The 20,380-nt window shown below is 38.7% G+C and overlaps 1 protein-coding gene and 1 pseudogene across 2 annotated transcripts in view; one reads left to right on the top strand and one right to left on the bottom strand.

Moving 5' to 3' along the window:
- The window catches only part of LAMB4 (laminin subunit beta 4), a 99,867-nt gene that overhangs the window by 28,661 nt on the left and 50,826 nt on the right, over nt 1-20,380 (bottom strand). For both annotated transcript variants that reach the window (XM_025041942.1, XM_025041941.1), the window contains exons 16-25: nt 18,561-18,719; nt 17,069-17,184; nt 16,349-16,469; nt 9,709-9,886; nt 8,224-8,367; nt 6,674-6,905; nt 6,076-6,233; nt 4,412-4,636; nt 3,341-3,561; nt 1,071-1,167 (exon numbers count right to left, since the gene is read on the bottom strand). In XM_025041942.1, coding sequence (XP_024897710.1) covers nt 1,071-1,167; nt 3,341-3,561; nt 4,412-4,636; nt 6,076-6,233; nt 6,674-6,905; nt 8,224-8,367; nt 9,709-9,886; nt 16,349-16,469; nt 17,069-17,184; nt 18,561-18,719 — 1,651 coding nt within the window. The remainder of the gene's footprint in view (nt 1-1,070; nt 1,168-3,340; nt 3,562-4,411; nt 4,637-6,075; nt 6,234-6,673; nt 6,906-8,223; nt 8,368-9,708; nt 9,887-16,348; nt 16,470-17,068; nt 17,185-18,560; nt 18,720-20,380) is intronic.
- On the top strand, nt 8,601-8,719 carry LOC112473607 (annotated as a pseudogene).

The raw sequence follows: 20,380 nt of genomic DNA, 5'->3' as shown, positions 1-20,380 counted from the left end.
CCAAAATTCCTTCCTGGTTTTTAAAGCAGCAATTCCACTTAGAAAACTGAGTGAGACTGGGGGACACCACTGAGAATATATATTCGAATAGGGCAAGAAAACAAAGTCTTTTTTGTTGTTGTTGTTGTTTGTTTTTTGTTGTTGCCCCGAAGGCACATTTATAAAGGAAAGGAATGGAGGAAAGAGTTATCATGTATTCAATGTAGAGGTGACCACGATGATAAGCCCATCACATCTGATATTTCTTTGGATTGACTTCTTTTGGAAGCTGACTTTAAATAGAGATTCAAATATCCCTTCTAGAACCAACCCGGATTTTAAATATGTGTTATCTGATATGGTAGCCACGAACCACATGTGGCTATTTAGATTTAAATGAATTAAATAAAATAAAGCATTTTTTTTCTTCTTTTGCATAGGCCACATTGCAAATGCTCAACATCTCCATGTGGCTAGGGGCTCCTGCACTGGATGGTGCAGATGTAGAATACTTGCACCTCTGCAGAAAGTTCTACTGGACAGCGTGGCTCTGAACCCTACAGTGATTGCTAAGACATAGAACGAAAGGCAGTAGAACACAAACACCATGAGGTTAAGAGCTTTACGTTATTTATTCACTACCAAGAGTAGTGCACTCTGTGGATATTTTAAAATGAACAAATAAGTGAACATGTTATAGCCCCAGAATTAGGAGAGAGCCATGCTGAAGAAACATGTCTCCTCTGGCCTCCTGTGATCCATCTCCCAGCCTGTACCTCAATCCACAGTAGCTGTTTTTTGTCAACATGCTTCCAAATAGCGGGAAAATGGCCACAAGTTACAATCTCAGAGGTCTGTTCTATTTTAATGACTCTGAGGAATGTTAATATAGGCCACAAATTGGAATATAGGCTAACATTTAATATGGCCTAAAGTTTTAATACAGGAGAAAAAAATATTTTTTTCAAAACTGGGATTAATTTTGTGGATCTTCTACCAAATAAAGGAGTTTGAAATTCAGTTGGTTCAGAGCATGCCCATGGCGGGACCAGGTTGATTGCACGTATGTTTTTAGAATCACCAATACTTACCAATGCATCGCTCCAGTGGATCACCATAATAATCTTCCTTGCAGTCACTGCAGTGTTTCCCATCATAGCCTAATTTACACGAACACTGGCCTGTAAGCTGTAAGAACAGTTGTGGGTGAAGAATTAACAAGCTTTCTGATCTAAAAAAATAATGCATTTTAATACGGAACAGTTTTCCCTCCAGTGATTTAGAACATACAGCTGTGCAGAGTCAGAGGAAGGATGATTCCCACGGCCAGCAACCACCCCAGACAATATCAAGGATCAGGAGTTAATGTGTTTTGGCTTGGGCTCTTGAATATACCGCCTGCTTCCAGCTGTTCAAGGACAGGTGGCCCCAAAATGGGAAATACACACATGTAAATGAAAACAAAACACATAATGGGAAATGGGCCACATTCTTGTCCTCTACAGTTATGAGAGTTCTCCCATAACACAGAGAGGCCAGAGACCTGGACTAACATTCATCAATTTATTTGGCAGATAGTGTTTCCATGATGGAATGTCCATGATGGATTAGTGTTTCGCTCAACAAAACATTTTTTGCATTTGAGCCTTAATCATTTAGTGACAGTTATTTAACTGTGTTTTGGGGGGAGAGTTGAACTTTTTTGTACCCTTCCAAATGGATTCTTGACCAGCTTTTCTGAAAATGAGGAGGTTGGAAATTTATAGGAGGAAAATATAGAAGCAAATCACTATTGTAGTGATCCTGGGTTATACTTGACCAAATCTGCTTAAACAACAACTTTACCAGTATGATTTCAATGAATAAATAGCTGGATTCATAAAGTGACTAGATCTACTAAGTTTCTATCTGTCTTTGGAGTTACCTCTAGCTTCTGCTCAAATATAGATAGTTATGGGGAGCTCATTGCCCCTGAGGGCTGTCATATTGCTGGTTGTCCTTGATTGTTGGGCAATGCTTTATTACACTGATGCAGGATCTGCTCCTTGTAACTTGTTTCCATTGTTCTGAGGTCTGTGTTATGGGCAGCACAAAACGGTAGCCTCCCTCTTTCCTCCTCCAGCTCTTTTCCCACCTAGAAATAGTTATCCTCAACTTGCATTTGCTGCTCTTCTTTGGGCTGACCACCCCTAATTCCACTGTACGCCAATGAAAGTGTTTCCTAATTGTAAAGAACAAGCCTTCATCACAGAATAGCATGGTTCTATCCACCATCCTGGTTGTCTTCCTTTGGACACATGCTAGTTTGTCAATATAATGTTTAAAATGTGGCACTTAGAAATGACAAAAGTGCTCTTGGAGCCATCTTCCTAGTACAGAGGACAATGGGACGATAACTGCCCCGAACCTGGGTATGGCCCTCCTCCTACTCCAGCCTGAATAGACATTGCCTCTTTGACAGCCCTGACAGCACTGCTGGCTCACTTGAAGCATGCAATGAAAATCCTCAGGTGTTTTTCACAGAGCTGGTGCCAAGTTATTACTCCTCCCTGTATTTATGTAAATTTTTAAAATCCAATTGCAAATCTTTACTTGTAACCTGTTAACATCTTGTTTCCAGACAACAAGAAAGCCTGTTAGAATATCTTGTCACTTATTCTGTCTTTATCACATTAACTTGCAACTCTGCAGTATCTGCAAATCTGATAAGCATGTTTCTCCAACTCCATCTAAACTGTTGATGAAAATATTGGACAGCACGTTTGGATCTCTCCGTAATAATGTCCTGAGGACCACCTACTGGCTGAGAGAGAGATGTTTATCATAGCTGTTTAAACAGCTGAGAATCTAAATGTCCATGTCTCCATTGTACGCCAATGAAAGCGTTTCCTAATTGTAAAGAACAGACTTCTCCTAGGAATCCCCTATGGACCAGACAACCCCAAATATTCTCATCATAAGGGGCTCTTTGATTAAACAAATGCCATCTGATTTCAGCTTCACTGACTTCTCTCAGTCTCCATGACTGAACTGTGGTTTTTGTTGCGTGCTGCTACAAACATGCTTCCCGAAATGTCTAAAAATTATGCCAGAGAGTGCTGTCATGAACATTAGACTCCCCTCGTGAATTAGGAAGCCAAGCAGTGATATGGAGATCTACCGATTTGTTCCATGGTTGGTAATTGCAGGGGTGAGGAGTGGAGAGGAGCATATAAACAGGCATGGTCATCTGTTGCCCAGAATGGTATTAAAAACCAAGAATACCATTCTCCAACAAAAGGACCAGTATTCCTTGAAAAAATGGCTTCCTGGACAGGGGAAAAATATACAAGATGAGCTTAGTAACTTTAAAGTCTCTTGCCTGATCACAGTGGCTACTATGAGAGGTGCGGGGGTCACAGTTGCATGGCTGACATCCTCTGCCGGGGACCAGGTTCCAGTATCCATCAGCACAATGGTCACAGGTCTGTCCTGTGACGTTGGGCAGACAAGGGCATGCACCAGTGTCAGGATCACAGAGGCAAGCTCCCTGACCAGGGGGACACTCAGTGGTATTCACACCAGAAGGATGACAGGAGCATCCTGAGATAAGAGGAGGTAAATTCAGTGATAACACTGGCATTCAACAACCCACGCAAACAGCTTTTTAATCCTGGATATATCATTCCTCCAAAGGGCTCAAGGATGAAACATCTTACAATAGTACAGAATTTATCAAAGAATCTAAATAGGCTGAACCCATTCAATTGTTGGTAATCTCCCAAAACAGCAATTTCATATGGTTCTGCCAATCATGTTTCAAGAGCTCACAATTAGGAAGACCAAAAGTCTCACTTCTTCCCTGGTTCCATGCACCAAAGTTCCATTTATGTAAAGGATCTGAAAACAAATGGTTTTCACTAAATCGACTTGGGGAACAGAAATAGTTGAGATATCTTCTAAAAATGAGCAATTTATTTTTCCTCTTTATCATAAAATTAAACTCTTATCCTCTTCTACATCAATGATTCTTGTACCTATACACTGAAGTCACTTGATGAGCTTGTAACAATGCAGATTTCTGGGCCTCACTCCCAGAGATTCAGCTCCATGGGTCTGAGGTACAGCCCAGGAATCCCCATGTTAATACCCTACCTTATCCCCAGGTGATTCTGGCACAGTGCTCCTGGGACCATACTCTGAGAAACAATGCTCAGATTCTACCAGGGCAAGTTTTGAAGGTAAGAGTCACAAAAGGCAAACTGCTAACACCAGTGAGTAAACTGTAGCTGCATCTGAAATACTCGTGGTGGCGCTGCACCCATTTTTGCTGATGAGTTCAGTGCAACACCTGTTACTCAGTGGGTGCTGACACTACTGGCCTAACCAAAATGAGCATGGGAGAGCTGCCACTCCACTGTCACATTTCTCCCCAGGGGCCTTGCAGACTTACTTCTGCAAGTCTGATTGAGGGCCGATCCAAAGTGACCTGGTTTGCAGAGCTGGCAGTTGGGCCCCTGAGTGTTGTGCAGACATTTAAGGCACTCCCCTGTTACTTGGCTACAGGACTCTGGGTCAGTTATATCAATGTTGTTGTTGCAGGCACATGGCCTGCAAGGTGCTCCAGAAATTCTTGGATTTCCATAGAAACCAGCAGAGCATTCTTCACACTGCTTACCTAAAAGATTGGGAGAGGAAAAGGGAATAAGATGAGGAGTGTGTGTCTGCATTGGATGTGGGAAGAGGATGGCCATTGGTGTAAATAGAGAATAACTGGGCTCCTCTAGGAATAATTAGAGGTGGCACATTGAGGATAAGTAAGGAAAATTGTTCTAAATTAAAACAGCATTTATTTTTAATTTATTATCGATTCAGACCATAAAATGATTATTTAGAGCTAAAAATGTCCTTGGTGAAGAATGAATTCTAGTCTTTCTATAAAACCTGAATTTGTGGGCACAGGACCCCTGGATCCTTACAGAACCAGGGTCACCCTAGTGTGTTCCAGGACTCAAAGCTTGTCTCATCCCCTGTTCTCCCCAAGCACCCCACCCTTCACCTGTTCCTAGAGGTGAAATGGCAGCAGCTTGAGATATGTGTCTAGAAGTGAAGATGGGTGAGAATAGTTTCCTTGATTATGAGACCAAGAGAATGGTTTTATTAAGCACCACATGGAGAAACCATCCCTTCTCTCCTATACTCTTTACCCTTCCAACCAAGAGGCAACTGCACTTGTGTAGGTGCCCAACCTGTGGGTCCATTCTCCACGTTTTGGTTCATTCCATTTAGAAATGCTCTCATAGCTTAGTCATGATCTCTGCTCTAGAAACTGACCAACCAAGTCAAAGTGTGCATGGAGAAGAGACTATAAGGGAAGAGAATTAGCTAGAAACATAACCTTAGAAGTAGCAAATAAGAAAAATATTAGTCATGTAATTTATTGTCACTATGTTAATTATCATTGAAGAAAATAAAAGCACTATATTTTCTAAGTGGGATTGAGTGAAGTAGACTTAAGTTTTTTCCTCATTTGCATTATATATTATACTCATGCTTTACCTCTGCAAAATAAAATGTTTGAGCAACAGGCACAAATACCGAACTGACTTATGAAGTCTATATTCATTGCCCAAATCAGTGCTTCTAGACATCAGAAAAAATTAGTTTTATCTGTGAAATACCAGTCAAATTGATTGCTTGGAATTATACGAAAAAAGCATTCGACTGAGTAACATTTTTTTTCTTTTTACTTTTTAAATGCTTATGTGATATGTAATACATATCACATATATATTTACTTAATCACATATGTATCTTAACATGTGATGATTTTGTTTTAAAGAAATTAATTTGGTTTGAACTCATTTGGCCAGTTAGTTTTCCACAACATTATTTAAAAACGATAGCTCAATGGAATGGGTTTTAAATTGTCATTGGTTTTGAATCATTCAAATTTGTTCAGTAAAGTGGCAACTTTCCAAATTGTGTCTTCTTACCACAAACTTTAATTCTGCACCACTCATTTGGCCAAGGCAGATAAATTGTTAATATGTAATTATTTTTCAGGTAGTAGTGTGGAATGGAAGGAAAATAACCACCAGGAACTATACTGCATACCTGCATAACCTTCAAGACAATTGCAGATTACCTCTGAGCTCCAAGGATTCTGATAACAGGAATGGGCAAAATACCAATTACTCGATGGAACATCTGGACACGGGCAAGGACGGCAGGACTGTCCCGAAGAAGGGTTTCCATAGTAACCATTGATGCATCTGTCAAGGTAATTTCTTTTTACCAAAGTGTTCCCAGGAAAAGCTCACGTTAGCCAACGTGAATTTGCTATGCATTCGGATAGTGCAACTCTGAAATTCATTATTTTAGAAGATGTTTATTTTCTCTGTCCAAAAATTGTTTGCTTTTAAAAGTCTCATGGCATAGTCATTAAACTCAATATAATAGCACTTAATTTGCATGTCTTATTTCAGGAATAAAATGCAAGGTGCCAGGCAAATGACTGTTATCGATTTAACCAGACATTGTCTGGCTTATAACAAGATTTTGAAGGACAATGGAATGACACAATCTTCCCCACCTATAGCAACAACTCTATATTTAAATGTTGTTGAGTTTCTACTCGATGGTCCTTTGAGAGTGTTGTGAGAACAGAACAAAAGAAAAAAACTAAAGACTAAAGTGCACATGAATTTCATACCTTTCACAGTTTCTTCCAGTTGTAAACCTCCCGCAGTTGAAGCACGATCCTGTCTCTGGATCACAAAGTTCAGCAAACCCATTACAATGGCAAGGGCGGCAGTTGGGAAATCCAAAATAGCCCTGCAGGCACCGGTCGCAGCGGAGGCCAGCCACCTCTTCCTGGCAGGGGCACTGTCCTGTTATTTGGTCACATACAGTGCTCTTTGAGCCTTGATGGTGGCAGTGACATGCTAGATAAAGCAAAGAGAAGCATGTTGGGGTGGAGGACAAGTGGTGTGCTAGTGAAAGAGGTACAGTTCTAATTCTGTAGTCCCTGACTCATTTGTCATCTCAATCAAGGTGAATAGAGTTTCTAAAGCGCCTAGAATAGAGTGTTGTGTGTGTGTGTGTGTGTGTGTGTGTGTGTGTGGTAGGTACCAGATGAATGTGTGGACAACTGGGTCAGATAAATGTTGTTTATATAGAGAAACTGAATGGTAACATGTTTTTAATGACTTGAACTTTTGTATATCTTGGGAGTCAAACTTGAAGACCATAAAAAATATAAGAATCCCTCTCGCAAAGGTCAGATTTTTCTTTTTCCTAGGCAAGATAGTGGAGATTTAATCCTTTTCTGGTAAATTGTTGAATCCTTTGAGCCAGTCTTCTCCATACAAAAATATGATGCCTGTTTGTTTGATGGGTGCTACATGAAAGAAATGTTTGCTCCTTTGTGTATCTCAAACACTTTATAGTTTTTTTTTTTTGTTTGTTTGTTTTTTTTTAAGAAAAGGACAAAAAAGAAGGATGATGGACCTAAGCTATTTGATAGACTGTTTACTAGGCAGGCAGGAAGTTGTGCCGTCTCTCTGAATTATGACTAAAAAGATATGTTTCCCTACCGGAGAGGAGATTTAATGTACCTGGTGGTTTTCATGGTTCCTAAGGTAGGTTTCTGTGGGGAACAGTATTTTCACTAATGGTTTACATCGCAACAGAGAACTATGTAGCCTGAACATAACAACCATGAGAACTGAATTATCAACTGTGGACGAAGCCCCACCTAAGCCTTTGTTAATGGGAGGCTTATAAAATGAGTTCCAATGCTGTTTGTGATCCCAGCATCAGAAAGAGTAATATCCTGGTGACAGCGTTGTCCTCTTTTTTGACTTCCCAATATCATCACTGTTTTAGCCTTTCCAGCCACCATGCTTATGTGCCAGATCATTCAGCTGGGTTTGCACAGCTAACTCCCTTGATGGTGTTCCCACATTCTACTTGAACTACCATCTATTTGATATAGAATTCCAACTTCCAGAAGCATGGACCATGTTTTTATGACTACTCATGCTTCCAAATAGAGCTCTGTATATAGTCACTGCTCAGTGAATGGATGAATGAAGTATGGCAGAAAAAAATGTCAGTACATTTTATCTACATAGACAATCTGAATAACGTAGTCAAATTCTCAATTCTCTCCCATTTTAGATTCACCACATGGACTTTCCTGCCTTTGAAACGCCAAGGTTGTGACCAAGCATGTTTCCTCCTCTGTTTTTTGTTACTTACAGTGACAACCTTGATGCCCCAAACCGTAGCTTCCCGTTGAGCACCTGTCACAGCAGCGCCCAGTCACATGGGGCTTACACTGGCATTGGCCTCCAAGTTGGCTGCAGCTGGTCCCAACTGAGCCCTGGGGGTGACACTTGCAGGCTTCAGGGAACAAAAGAAGCAAGTTAGAAATGAACAAAGTAACAGAGGAACACTTCATCCTGTTAGTAGCTTTAGTCCACCTCTCACTTGGTACCTCTCCAGTCCTTAACTCCCTTGCCTATTAAATGAAGATAAGACCTACCAAATGGGATTATAAAGATCGAACACCACACCACCTGTGAAGTACTTGGAACAGTATGAGTGCTAAATAAACATAACTTAATAAATAAATGTACTACGGCCAAGCCACCCTGAACAAGCCCGATCCTGTCTGATCTTGGAAGCTAAGCAGGGTTGGGCCTAATTAGTACTTGGATGGGAGACCACCTAGGAAGACCAGGTGCTGTAGGCGTAAAAATTAAAAAAATAAGGGATTGTTAGCTGACAAGGTCCTTGCAATCTGTGAGGTCAACCAAGGGTTGACTCACCTTAAAAAAAAAATAATAAATTTAACAACATTAAACATTACTTAAGTTAATGAAAGGCTTAAGTTGTTTTAATAATTATTTGTTCCAATATAATTATTATTATTGATATTATTATTACTTCAATTTCTGATGATCTATGTTGGTGCTGGACTATATCTTTGATTTCCTTATTCCATATCTTTTATGAGATTGTGGATACCTTGGAGCCAGAGACCTGCAGTATAACAGAAAAAGCATTTGCCTAGAACTCAGGAAACCCAGGCTGTCATTGGAGCTGTCACTCTATAGCAGTGGTTCTCACTTTGGGAGGAGATTTTGCCATGCCCCCTCCAGGGGACATATGACAAAGTTTAAAAACTTTTTTGAATGTCACAACTATGGGGAGGGTGCTACTGGTATCAGCTGGGTAGAAGGTAGAGATGTAGCGAAAGATCCTATAATGTACAGGACAGATCACCCCACTTCTATGACAGGTATTATGCAGTCCCACATTTCAAAAGTGCTGAGGGTGAGAAATCCTCCTCTACAGCTTAGTGAAATGGGCAGGATACCTAATGTTTTTGGACCCTAATATTCTCATTTATTAAATGAAGGTTTGGGGATGAAAGAAGTTTAGAGTTTGATTCAGCCCTAAAATTCCGTTTTCCAAATAAATATTTTAAGACCATTTCTCCAGCAATCTAGCATCTTAATGCTACTGCGAGACCCCTCTTTTATATATTTCCTGTACTATGAGTTAGGATTCCAACACATCAACAGACTGCTCTGTGTATGTCATCACTGGGCAAGGGGTATTTACATTGGTTGTTTGGAGCAGATGCTAAAATAAATAAAATCAATTTACTCACTTTCCAAAAAAAAGCATTTGTATAGATAGCAAAGCTTCAGCAGAGCCTACTAAACAGATACTCACCTACTGCGCCATCGTGTAGCCTGGCAGACATGCTGACTATAAGCCTTTTACATGTGCCAGGGAGCACTTGAGGTCCTGTTTCCGAGGCAATTTCAACACAGTTGTGCAGTTGATATTCATCCAAATCCTGCTTGCTGCAGAAATTCTCCAATGAATTGATTTGGGGAATAAGACCAAGCTTTTAAAATAATGAGAAAAGAAGACTTATGTTCACAAGTGTCTCCTGTTCCAGATTCTAGATATAAAAAAATTAGAGCTATGCAACTAATGGTTGAAAAGAGACTCAATTCAATTCTTTAAATGGCTTACAACTAAAGATTTTAAGATTTTCAACTTATTTACGAAGTCTTTAATTATTTCCATTTATTGACCTGTGGCAAAGAAAATAAATGTCTTTATCTTTTTACTGTCCTTATTATTATATTTTTAAGCTGCTAATAAATTTGTGTTAGATTTGAAAGACTTTCAACTAGGCTACTTGTAATAAATTAAGAAATTATGGCTTAGGGCATTCCGTAGTGTTACTGTAGAACTCTAATTCCATAAAATTTTCCTTTAAATTTTTGTCTTTTTCAGTTACTTGTGAACAGTGGTGTTTTATAGTAAACTATGTATACACACACACACACACACACACAGACACACACACACATATATCTTGGAAATTCACAGAATAGATTACTATACCAAAGACTAAGAAGTCCAGCAAGAAAAATACTTTATGAACTCAGTGTTTCCAGACTTATTTAATCACTTGGTTCTATATTCAAACAACGCTTACTAACATCTTGTAAAAATCAAGATTTCACAGATGCATTTTGAGAGTTGCCGGCTTAGATTATACAGCTATTCTGGAGACAAATGCATCATTATAAGTTTATTCTCAAGGATGACTCATCTATAGTTTAACATCTATGTAAAGAAAAGCTATATAGTTATATTTCTTGAGAAGTTATAACCTGATACTATTTAAAAAGTTCATTCATGGCTTGGATGATACAGCAGAGGTGTTGGTACAGCAAATTGATCACACCAAGTTGGTCATTTTGAACAACTGATGGAACAAGCAACATTAGAAATAAGTTTTAATTCAGCAGGTCATGTTAGGAGAGTGAATTCAGTAGCACAGATAAGTCTCCCCTGGTCTTTTTGTTTTGTCCATACTGAAACTAGTTTCCATGGTTCTTTACTTCGACCCCCCTTCTCTATTTGTCCTCTCACACACCAGCAGATGGGATCTCAACCCTAGATGACTATTTCAAAGCGTCTCGACTCCTCAAACCTCTAGCCTCATACTCCTTGTACTCTCAGCATGTGCCATTGCCTCTTACTCTTCTTAATTCACAGAGAAAGGGCTGTCACCTGTCTTTGACTCAGGGCTTATGAAGAAGAGGAATCCCAGTGGAAGAGATGTCCCACTGCTCTTCTTTCTGCCTTCAGGACACTTTTCTGTGGATTTTGCTTTCTTTCTTCAATCTCTTCCTTTCAACTGGTATTTAAATGTGCTTAAGTCTCTCCCATCTATAAAATCACCTCCTTGATCTCATATATTTCTCCTGCCACTGCCCCTGGATTGACTCCCTGATCATCAAATTTCCTGAAAAATTGTTTCTATGCCATCCCCACCACCTCTTCTCCTGCTCACTTTTCTTGCCAAAACAGTACTTCTCCCTCCACATATCCCCAAATGTTGAGTTCTTCAGGGTTCTCTCATCAGCCCCCTTCTTATTCTACACCCACTTCCTAGGTGACCTTGACAATGCTGTGCCTTCTTTCAGTTACCATCTATAGGCTACTAATATTGGAATTTATGTCTCCTGCCTACATCTCAGTTGTGGGCCCCAGATATGCACAGATCTACACAGACAAGCCTATGGGTTGTTTCACAGACACTGCAAACAAGACACACCTGAGATTTACTTTCCCTTCCGTACATATTGTCAGGAAATAATGTCACCATCTTCCAGGATGCTCAGGGTAGAAAACTGAAGAACATCATCTCTAATACCTACATCTTTGTCATCAATACTCCCCACCCATCTCCATCCCCCACATGTCAAGTCTAACACAAGCCTGGTCAATCTGACCTATATTAAATGTGTCCAGGATGCATTTATTGTTCTTTGTTCCCCTGCCACTTCCCTAATTGGGCCACTTAGATTACCACAGTGGCAGCCCAATATGTGTCTCATCTTCAACTTTTGTCCTCCCTTCCCCATCAATATTCTACCTTATAGTCAGAGCGATCTTTTAAAAGTTTGTTCAGATAACCCCTTCCTTAAAATCTTTCACTGGCTTCCTACTGCCTCAGGATAAAATCTAAGCTTCATCTCTATTCATTCATTCATTCATTCATTCATTTCTCTCAGCTCAGTGTCCTCAATATGGGAAGTATCGCTCTCTAGAAGGCATTTGGGAAATTCTAAGTGGTGATTTTCACTGTCATGGCATTTAGTGGGTGGGAGCCAAAAATGCTAGGCATTCTCATAAAAAGGAAAGTCACCTCATGTCTTCTACAGGTTTTGAATGTTCCACTGAAAATTCATGAAGGAGAAATTCATTTATAATTATAAGTTGAAAGCCTTACTCTATGTTTTTAAAACATGTTAAACTTGTCTCTGTTACACGCACTTTCATGGTTGTCTCATACACAGTGGCTCCACATGTATGAATGTCTGCTTCACTGTGTCTTCTGGTACGTTCACGCCTGTGCGTATACATATTGCAGTACATATTATTTCTTTATAAATCACTTTCCTTTTATTTCTTCTTTGTATTTACACACTACATTGATATTATGTGGAAGTTATGTATAGGAAGGCTATAAAGCCTATGAATTTCATTTCAGGATAGTAAAGAGTGTTATGAAATATTCTAGTAAGAAGGGAAGGTTGGGTAAGATAACATTGAGAACCACTGCCTGAGCCACTCTGAACTTTTCAGTTCGCTGCTTATCACAGCTCTCAGTATCTCTCACATTGTGTCGTCATTTCCTGTGTAATTGTCTGCACGTCCCCTTTACAGAGCAAGCCCTGGCACAGCAGCGAAGGTACCTGTCTTGTTTACACCTGTGCCTACCACAGTGTCTCATTTATAGCAAGTACTCCATAAAGATGTTTTCAATAAGAAAGTATATATATATATTTCTAATATTGTATTTTTAATTTGATACTAAAATGACTTTGCTTTCTCCAAACACAAACCAATAAACCAAGTAGAATGAAATGCAGAAGGAAGCCAGATGGGCTAGGGATGAGGATGAGGAGAGCCAATCAGGGGTTAATTATTCAGAGTTATTGGGCAGAGCTAGTGTAGAGCTGATCACTTTTGGTACCAAGTAGATAGATCAGATGATAAGAATGTCAGCGATAGAATTTTGTAATGCTATACTCACTTCTCCTAGAAACTTGTTAGCACTTTATGTTTATCAAATGTAGTCTATTCCATAGTTTAGAAGAAGGACGGCAGTTTTATATTTGAGAATATCTAATATGCTTTTGACTTGAAACACATTTTTATGAGGGCACATATCATATAATCAGGGTGACTGAAAAAAATTAATGTTCTCACTATGTTGCCAGACAAAAGGTATTTGTGCAGAAGGAGCATCCAGGATTGAACAAAGCTTTCATCTGGTCTTCTTGGTAATGCACTCTAGCTTTTGATGCAAATGTTAATCTGGTTGCAGAGAAGAATAAACTTTGAAAGGACCAGGTCCCAGGCAGTTAAGTATCTTTCCAGAGCCACAAAATTGGTGATGTGAAAACAACAATGACTTTCTCCTACTAAATATCCTGGGACAGAGACTATAGGGGACATTGTAGGTAGCCTGCCCAGATGTTCCCATCTGCCAGCTGCTGTGACATTGGCAGCTAAAGGCTCACAGCTGTGCCCTTCTCCAAAAAATTGGACTCGGCCACCTTGTCCAGAATTTCAAGGGCTCACTGGATGGGGTGGTGAGCCAATGACTTGGGCACATGCAGGCTCACCACTTCACCTCCACGTGGAACCAGTTCCGTGATGTAGTGCATGTACCAGAGCTCCATGTGGGATCCAGCTGAAGCTACTCTTCAGTTGAGACCACATCTCTGCTTGAGTCCTGCCCTATCCTCTCCAGTTCTCCTCATTCCTCTTCTCCTGTGCACATGCCATCAGTAAATCAGGTGCACCAGAGACCCTGTTTCAGCTTCTGCTTCTAGGGAATCTGACCTAAAACAGGGATCTAAGGCCTTTTCTGAGGTTTCTGACAGTTTGCCAAGATTAGCCTATTCTCTTAATTTCTATTCATGTTTCAGGGTTTTCATAGCTGTACATAGAGAATGATTGTTTGAAAACTGATCAACTGGATATATTTTAAGTTAATTTCAAATTATCCATTTATATAAAGCATCTATCAAATATCATTGTCATGATTTTGTTTACATGGATGTCTTCTTTATCAGAGTGAGAATTCTTTGAGAGTAAGAACCATATTTTATACCCAAGGGACCAGCATAGCTCTTGGCCCATATACACTCAGTGAATGATGATGAATGAATAATTTGGATGGATTAGGTGATGATCTTTGGAATTTACAAAGTTTAGAAATATTTAATATATGGATTTCAAATGAGTTGTAACTTGGCTCTTATAAATTTGAGTTTCATAATTTATTATTATTATTATTAATTATTATTATTAAACATCCCTTTGTGATTTAGCACTTTCTTATTTTCTTCCTTTCCCTTTCTTTACTCTGCCTGGGTTCCCAACTCTTAGTTTTTTCTCCCTGGATTAAACTTGTTGTATATGATGTTCTTTCTTTGTAACTTGTATGTTGGTTCATGAGCACAGTTCTATTTAAAGCTCCTTGGCAGAAAATATGAGTTGTATGGATACAGGAATTACGATAGTTTAAATTTTCCATTCAAGAGTTTGTTTCTCCTTTGCACTTTATTTCTACCACAACGTAGTAGAACCTCACCACAATATTATATGGCCTTCCAGGTGTAAACTTTAGACCTTTGGTTAAGGTTGCCAAGTTAAATGCAAATCACTCACTTAAAACTGAATTTCAGAGAAACAATGAATAATTTTTTAGCATAAACACATATCATTTGAGGGCAATATTTGGGACATATTTATAAAAAATTTAAAGTTAACTTGATGTCCTGTTTCTTTCTTTCTTCTTTTCCTTTTCATTAAATTTTGCGACTCTACTTTCAGTAAAATAATCTTAAACAATGACTTTTTTATGTTATAATAACTGAACTTATTGAATAAAATCCAAGATATATCTGCCTCATATTGAATTCTATAGTAGATTGTGAAATAACAAAGTTTAAGGGTATAAATTTAAAATATTCAATGGTTAAAAATTGAACTCTGAAGACATAATTCACAAAACATGGATATGTAGCTAATTAAAATCAAAGGTCAACAAATTTCTTGTAAGGCATAGTTATGGCTTTGTAGCCCCAAGGTCTCTGTTATAACTACTCAGCTCTGCCTCTGTAGCTTGAAAGCAACCATAGATAACATGTAAACAAAACAGCAGGGCTATGTTCCAATAAAATTTGTAGTCTATAGTTTGCCAATTAAGTCATGATATTAGAAGATTCTCACAAATATTAAAAAATGCAATTTTAACAAAACAATTTGATTTTTATACACAAAATTACTTAAAAAAATCTCAAGCAATTCTATATAATTCTGCTAAAAGGGGGATGAAATTGGTGCTCCATATATTTTGATAATCCTGAAAATTAATTGAAGAATACCTTATAGAAATTAACTTGATAAGTTATTTCAAGAGCCATAAAACCTTGGGTAAAGCAGAACACTGTATTTTAAAACATTTTAAAAATATGTACCAACTATACATAGTAGTGAAAAATAGAAAGAACTTAAATGATCACAAGTAGGGGAATAGATAAGTAGATTATGTAAATTTACTCAATGCCTGAACTCTGACAAGCCTGGGCCTGAAGTTGTGCAGAGTGAGAGGTTTGGATGGAATGATTGTGGCTAAATTCTGTGAGGCAAAGACGCTAAAAGAAGTCACTCAAGACAACATTATGCATGGTTCCTAAAAATGATAATAAGACTGCATAAGCACCACAAGAAAATGCTTATGACATAATGTGAAGTGAAAAAAATCCATATACATACTTGTAAGAGCATTCTGATTACAATAATATAAAAGCATAATATGTATAAAATGAAAACTTGCAAGACGATAATAATTAAAGCAGTGGGATTTCTCCTTAAACTCTCTGTAAACTGCTGTGGCTCAGAGTAGGGTCTCTGGAATCAGGTAGTTTGGCTCTGATTTCTGACTCCTCACTCACTAGCTTTGTTACCCTGAGTCTCAGTTCTATTGTCTATGAATGAAGATAATAAGAGTACCTCCCCTATAGAGTTATTGACTCTGTAAGACCAAATAATAGAATATGTAAAACACTTCAAACTGTTACTAGCACATACTGTTCTACAGGATTTCCAATTGTTATTACGTGACTTTTATAGAGAATAGGTGATTTTTATAATGAAACAAATATATTTAAGCTTCTGAAGAAACATTTCACTAGAGAGTCAAAAAGCAGAACTGTAATGGAGCTCAGTTTAGAGGGAAGAACCCACAAAGCTCGGTGATACTTACAGAATCAACCAGGATATGTGAATGAGCATGGGACCTGTCTTGCAAAGGCTGGGAAAAATAGACATCTATGGAATATTGTACATTTGGTTCTAAACAGATGGGTGTGGGAAGCAGCATAATTCTGTATTAAGAGAAATAAAGCAAAAATTCATGACAAAAGTAAACTTATATAATCTAAGCAGCAGTAGTATTTGGTAGTGTCCCACCTGTGCTGTGATGTGGGTTCCATTGTGGGGCGGAGGCTAGGTCTAGGTCTAGAACAGTTCAGGTGGGCTGGGTGGACAGTAAATTCACATTCAGATTCTGCATAGCTCTTCCATAGGTTATACCAAATAGCGAAGCCTTAGAAACTATTGGCGCTGCATTGTCATGACTGCTTTGGAGAAAGGATGGAGCAAATGTCCTCCATCCTTATCTACCATGCTAATATCAATGGGTTTTCTGTTTCATTTTGCCATAAATCTCTGCTGAGGAAAAATTAGTGGCCCAAAATTACTAGCATTTTACCTTACAGATTCTTAGCTGAGAAAATCCAACCTAAATATTTTACTCTTATTCTTGTAGCATTTTACTTTTTCACATCAAGGCCATCGGGAAAGAAACATTCTATTGTCTTCTTTAATATGCCTCTTCTCCCATCTAGTTCCTGGATACAGATTATTAATGTATGAACAAAATTCTAAGAAATCTTCAATGTTTGAGGACAGGTCTCAAGCATACCTGGAAGCTGCTGGTAAGGCAAAAGAATGAGGCTTTTGTGGTGGGGTCTTGCGTGTACAGTACTCACTTCCTCCAGGGGGGTTAACCACGATCTGGACAGCCCAGTCAGCTGTGGACTAGACAGGCATGATATTAAAGCATGTCATTGTGAGGATGCAGAAATCTGCTTTGCATGCACAAACATATACCTACCGAATAGGGCATGGAATTGAATTTGCAACCTATACCCCACTTGGAAAATAGAATTTTGAAGTAAAAGAAGTCTTAGAGGTTCACTCTTAGGGCTAGCTCCCTGGTGTCTGAATTGTGGTCCAGGTAGAAGAAATATTGTTTATGGCCATAGCTATAGTTCATGGGCCTGGAAAACCCTATTAGTCATGACAGGTCATGTCTTTAAACTCTGTCTCCCAGAGTCGATTAATTCATTGTGTTTCTGGATCATAGAATAAAAATAAAAATTTGGCATCCTTCACAAAAGGATATATACTGTTTTCATGTTATTACATATACATTATTATATAAATTAACTTATTTCATATTATTTAATAATTATTATATTACTAGATATATTTATATGTGTCTAAATATATATACATATATTTATAGCATATGCTAATTTGTTATACTCTGGAAGATTTACAATTTGAAAAAGTGTTTTATAGCTGTTAGAGATGTGTTCTCTCTTTGGAAAAAAAAGAATATATATATATAAACTTTCTTGTCATACTTACCAGGTCAAAGTTTATGAAGTTCCTTAGCTTTCATTTGTAAGTGAGAAATAGAGAATTATGTTGTATCTCTGATCATATAACACACATTGAGTGCTTCCAGAACGTTGCCCCTAGAAGGACTTTGGGGGCTCTGATACCACCCCCCGACTCCCAGTCATATAAAATCTTTTTCAAGGGAGATGGTCTGCGGGGTTTCAGATTATCAAGAAAAAGATTATGCGAAGAAAAGGTTAGGAACTATGCTTTGGATCAGCATTTTTCTCATTTGTTTTCTTTTCTGTCTTAGATATTTCTCAAGAGGCAGCGGGAGGCAGGAGAAGCAGCCTGCTTTTAGTTTTTCTCTTGTTTCAAGGAAAAACCAAAATGCAAATAAATTCCTCTTCTGCATCCCTTGAGTCTGAATCTCTGCACATGTTAGCTGATTAAATTTTTAGAAAAAAAGTCCCAGGAGAGTGGAATTTGTGTTATTTGAGTTATTTATTATTCTTATACAAACATTCCATCACCGCTTCCTTAGACCTAATGCTTTAAATATATAACTTCAACTTTAGCTTTTCTCTCTGGAATAAAGCATGTGTGCATATGGCTCACTGTGTTGCTTTAATATCTTTAGGAAACCTTTTTGCATGTAATGCTTTCCAGATGTTCTACTTTCTGCAATTCATTTTATGATAAACCTATCTTGTAAGACTGGAATGGAAACTTGGTTCAAGAATGCATTTCAGCTTTTCATCACCAAAGACATTTGACTTAAAGGGTACCTGAGCTTCATAGCGAATGGCCATGGTGAAGTCCATGGGAAAGGGAATGTTGTTGACAGCAAATCTTAAGCCATCCCCAGTGAGAACTCTGGCTAATCCACGTCCAGTCCATGTAACAGGCATCCCAGGATCTCGGAGAACAACATGAGGAGCAGGAACCTGGCCAAAAGTCAGAGAGAAAGGTACATAGCTTTGCCTAAAGTCAAGGCCTGGAAGAATTCAGAGAAAAGAGAAAAAAAAACCCCACATATTTCCTGATGTGTATAAGATCCATATGAGTCACCAATAAATTACTCCACCCAGGATACAGTCCAGAGTACAGCTGAGAATAATGTGCTCAGTCTGCAGCTTTGGAACATATATTACTGTATAGAATGATTGATTTGAAAGCAATGTCACTGGATACCACCTTAATTTTAAGTATCCATGTGCAAATGAACTGAGCAAATTCCACATTGATGACCTTGGGTTTTCTCAGATATGACTGTAGGATTCTGGTCAAAATATGAAGGGAAAGAAAAGATTCCCATGCCTACTACACGGATTTTACCTACTACACGGATTTCACCATGTGCATGATGACAATGAAAAAACCCACATGGATTTATTATTTAGCTATTTCTTCCATGCAAACGTGAGAACTTGTCTTCTATCTGCTTGGGGGCGGATATGTACAAAACAACGCACTTGATTAATTAGCATCCTCGATGGGCTCTGTACTGGATGTCAGCCTGGGCCATCTGGATCCTGCAGATAATTTTCTTAAATGGCTTTTGCATCTGCCTCTCCACACTTATGGCCTCCACCGGAATTCTGCCTCTTGTTACTTTTGCCTGTATTGCTGCAACAGCCTCTTGGACGTTCTCTCCATTCTCTCCCTTGTCCAATACATATTACACACCACTGCCAACAAACATTTCAAACTCTTTCTAACTGCCAACAGAATTACACCCAAATTACTTAGCCTGGAGTTCAAATTGCTCTGTGATCTACCCCAAATTGCTCTTCATTTGATGAATGTTTATTTAGTAACAATTTGATGCCAGCCTCTGAATTAGGAATACATAGATGAATAGGACAGAGTCCTTGTCACAAAGGAGCTTAGAATCTTGCATTGGAGACAGAAATGTGAATAAAAAACTATACCGCCAGATTAGGTTTCAGTAGACAGCGGTACATGTAAACTCATCTATATGTAATGTTTTTCATTTAAAAAAATACTCTCACAATTGCAGAAGATGCTGCAGGCGCCCCTCTGGGATCCCCTTTACCTGGTTGCTGTGTGTGTGGCTTCTAACAGCTCACTGGAGAATTACCTTTTTACATAACCCCCTCATCCCCCATCTTCACCCCTGAGGCAGCTCTAGCCAAAGGACAATTTTGTCTGCAGTTTGTACTTTTGAGCTCCCCCGTGGAACAATTCAAGATTTGTTTTACCCGGGAACTCATCTTACTCTTTTCTGTTCTCTATCTTTTCTTCATTTTCTTAAAGAGTTTTCCTAAAGAACACTTCCTTAATAAATTACATACACCAAAATCCAGTCTTAGCCTCTGTTTCCATGGCAGCTGACCTGGGACAGTTGGTTCCATACAGTTCACCTAAAAGTAGATTCTAAGATGCAGTTCTGGAGGTGGCCCATTTATTGTTCAGCTGGCAACGAGAACCGCAGTAAGTAACATGTCCTGATGATCCCTGGTGTTCAGTAGCAGAGCAATTGCTAAAACATGTGAAGAGAACTAGGATAGGATAAAGGGGGAGGGAGGCACTGACATGAGTAATATCTCCTTGGTCTTCCCAGGAAATAGTAATAATGAGGACT

This window comes from Pteropus alecto, unplaced genomic scaffold (genome assembly GCF_000325575.1).
Source record: "Pteropus alecto unplaced genomic scaffold, ASM32557v1 scaffold109, whole genome shotgun sequence".
In the NCBI taxonomy this organism is placed as follows: Eukaryota; Metazoa; Chordata; class Mammalia; order Chiroptera; family Pteropodidae; genus Pteropus; species Pteropus alecto.
The sequence above is the reverse complement of the archived record's forward strand: the minus strand, read 5'-3'. Positions and strand labels throughout refer to the sequence as shown.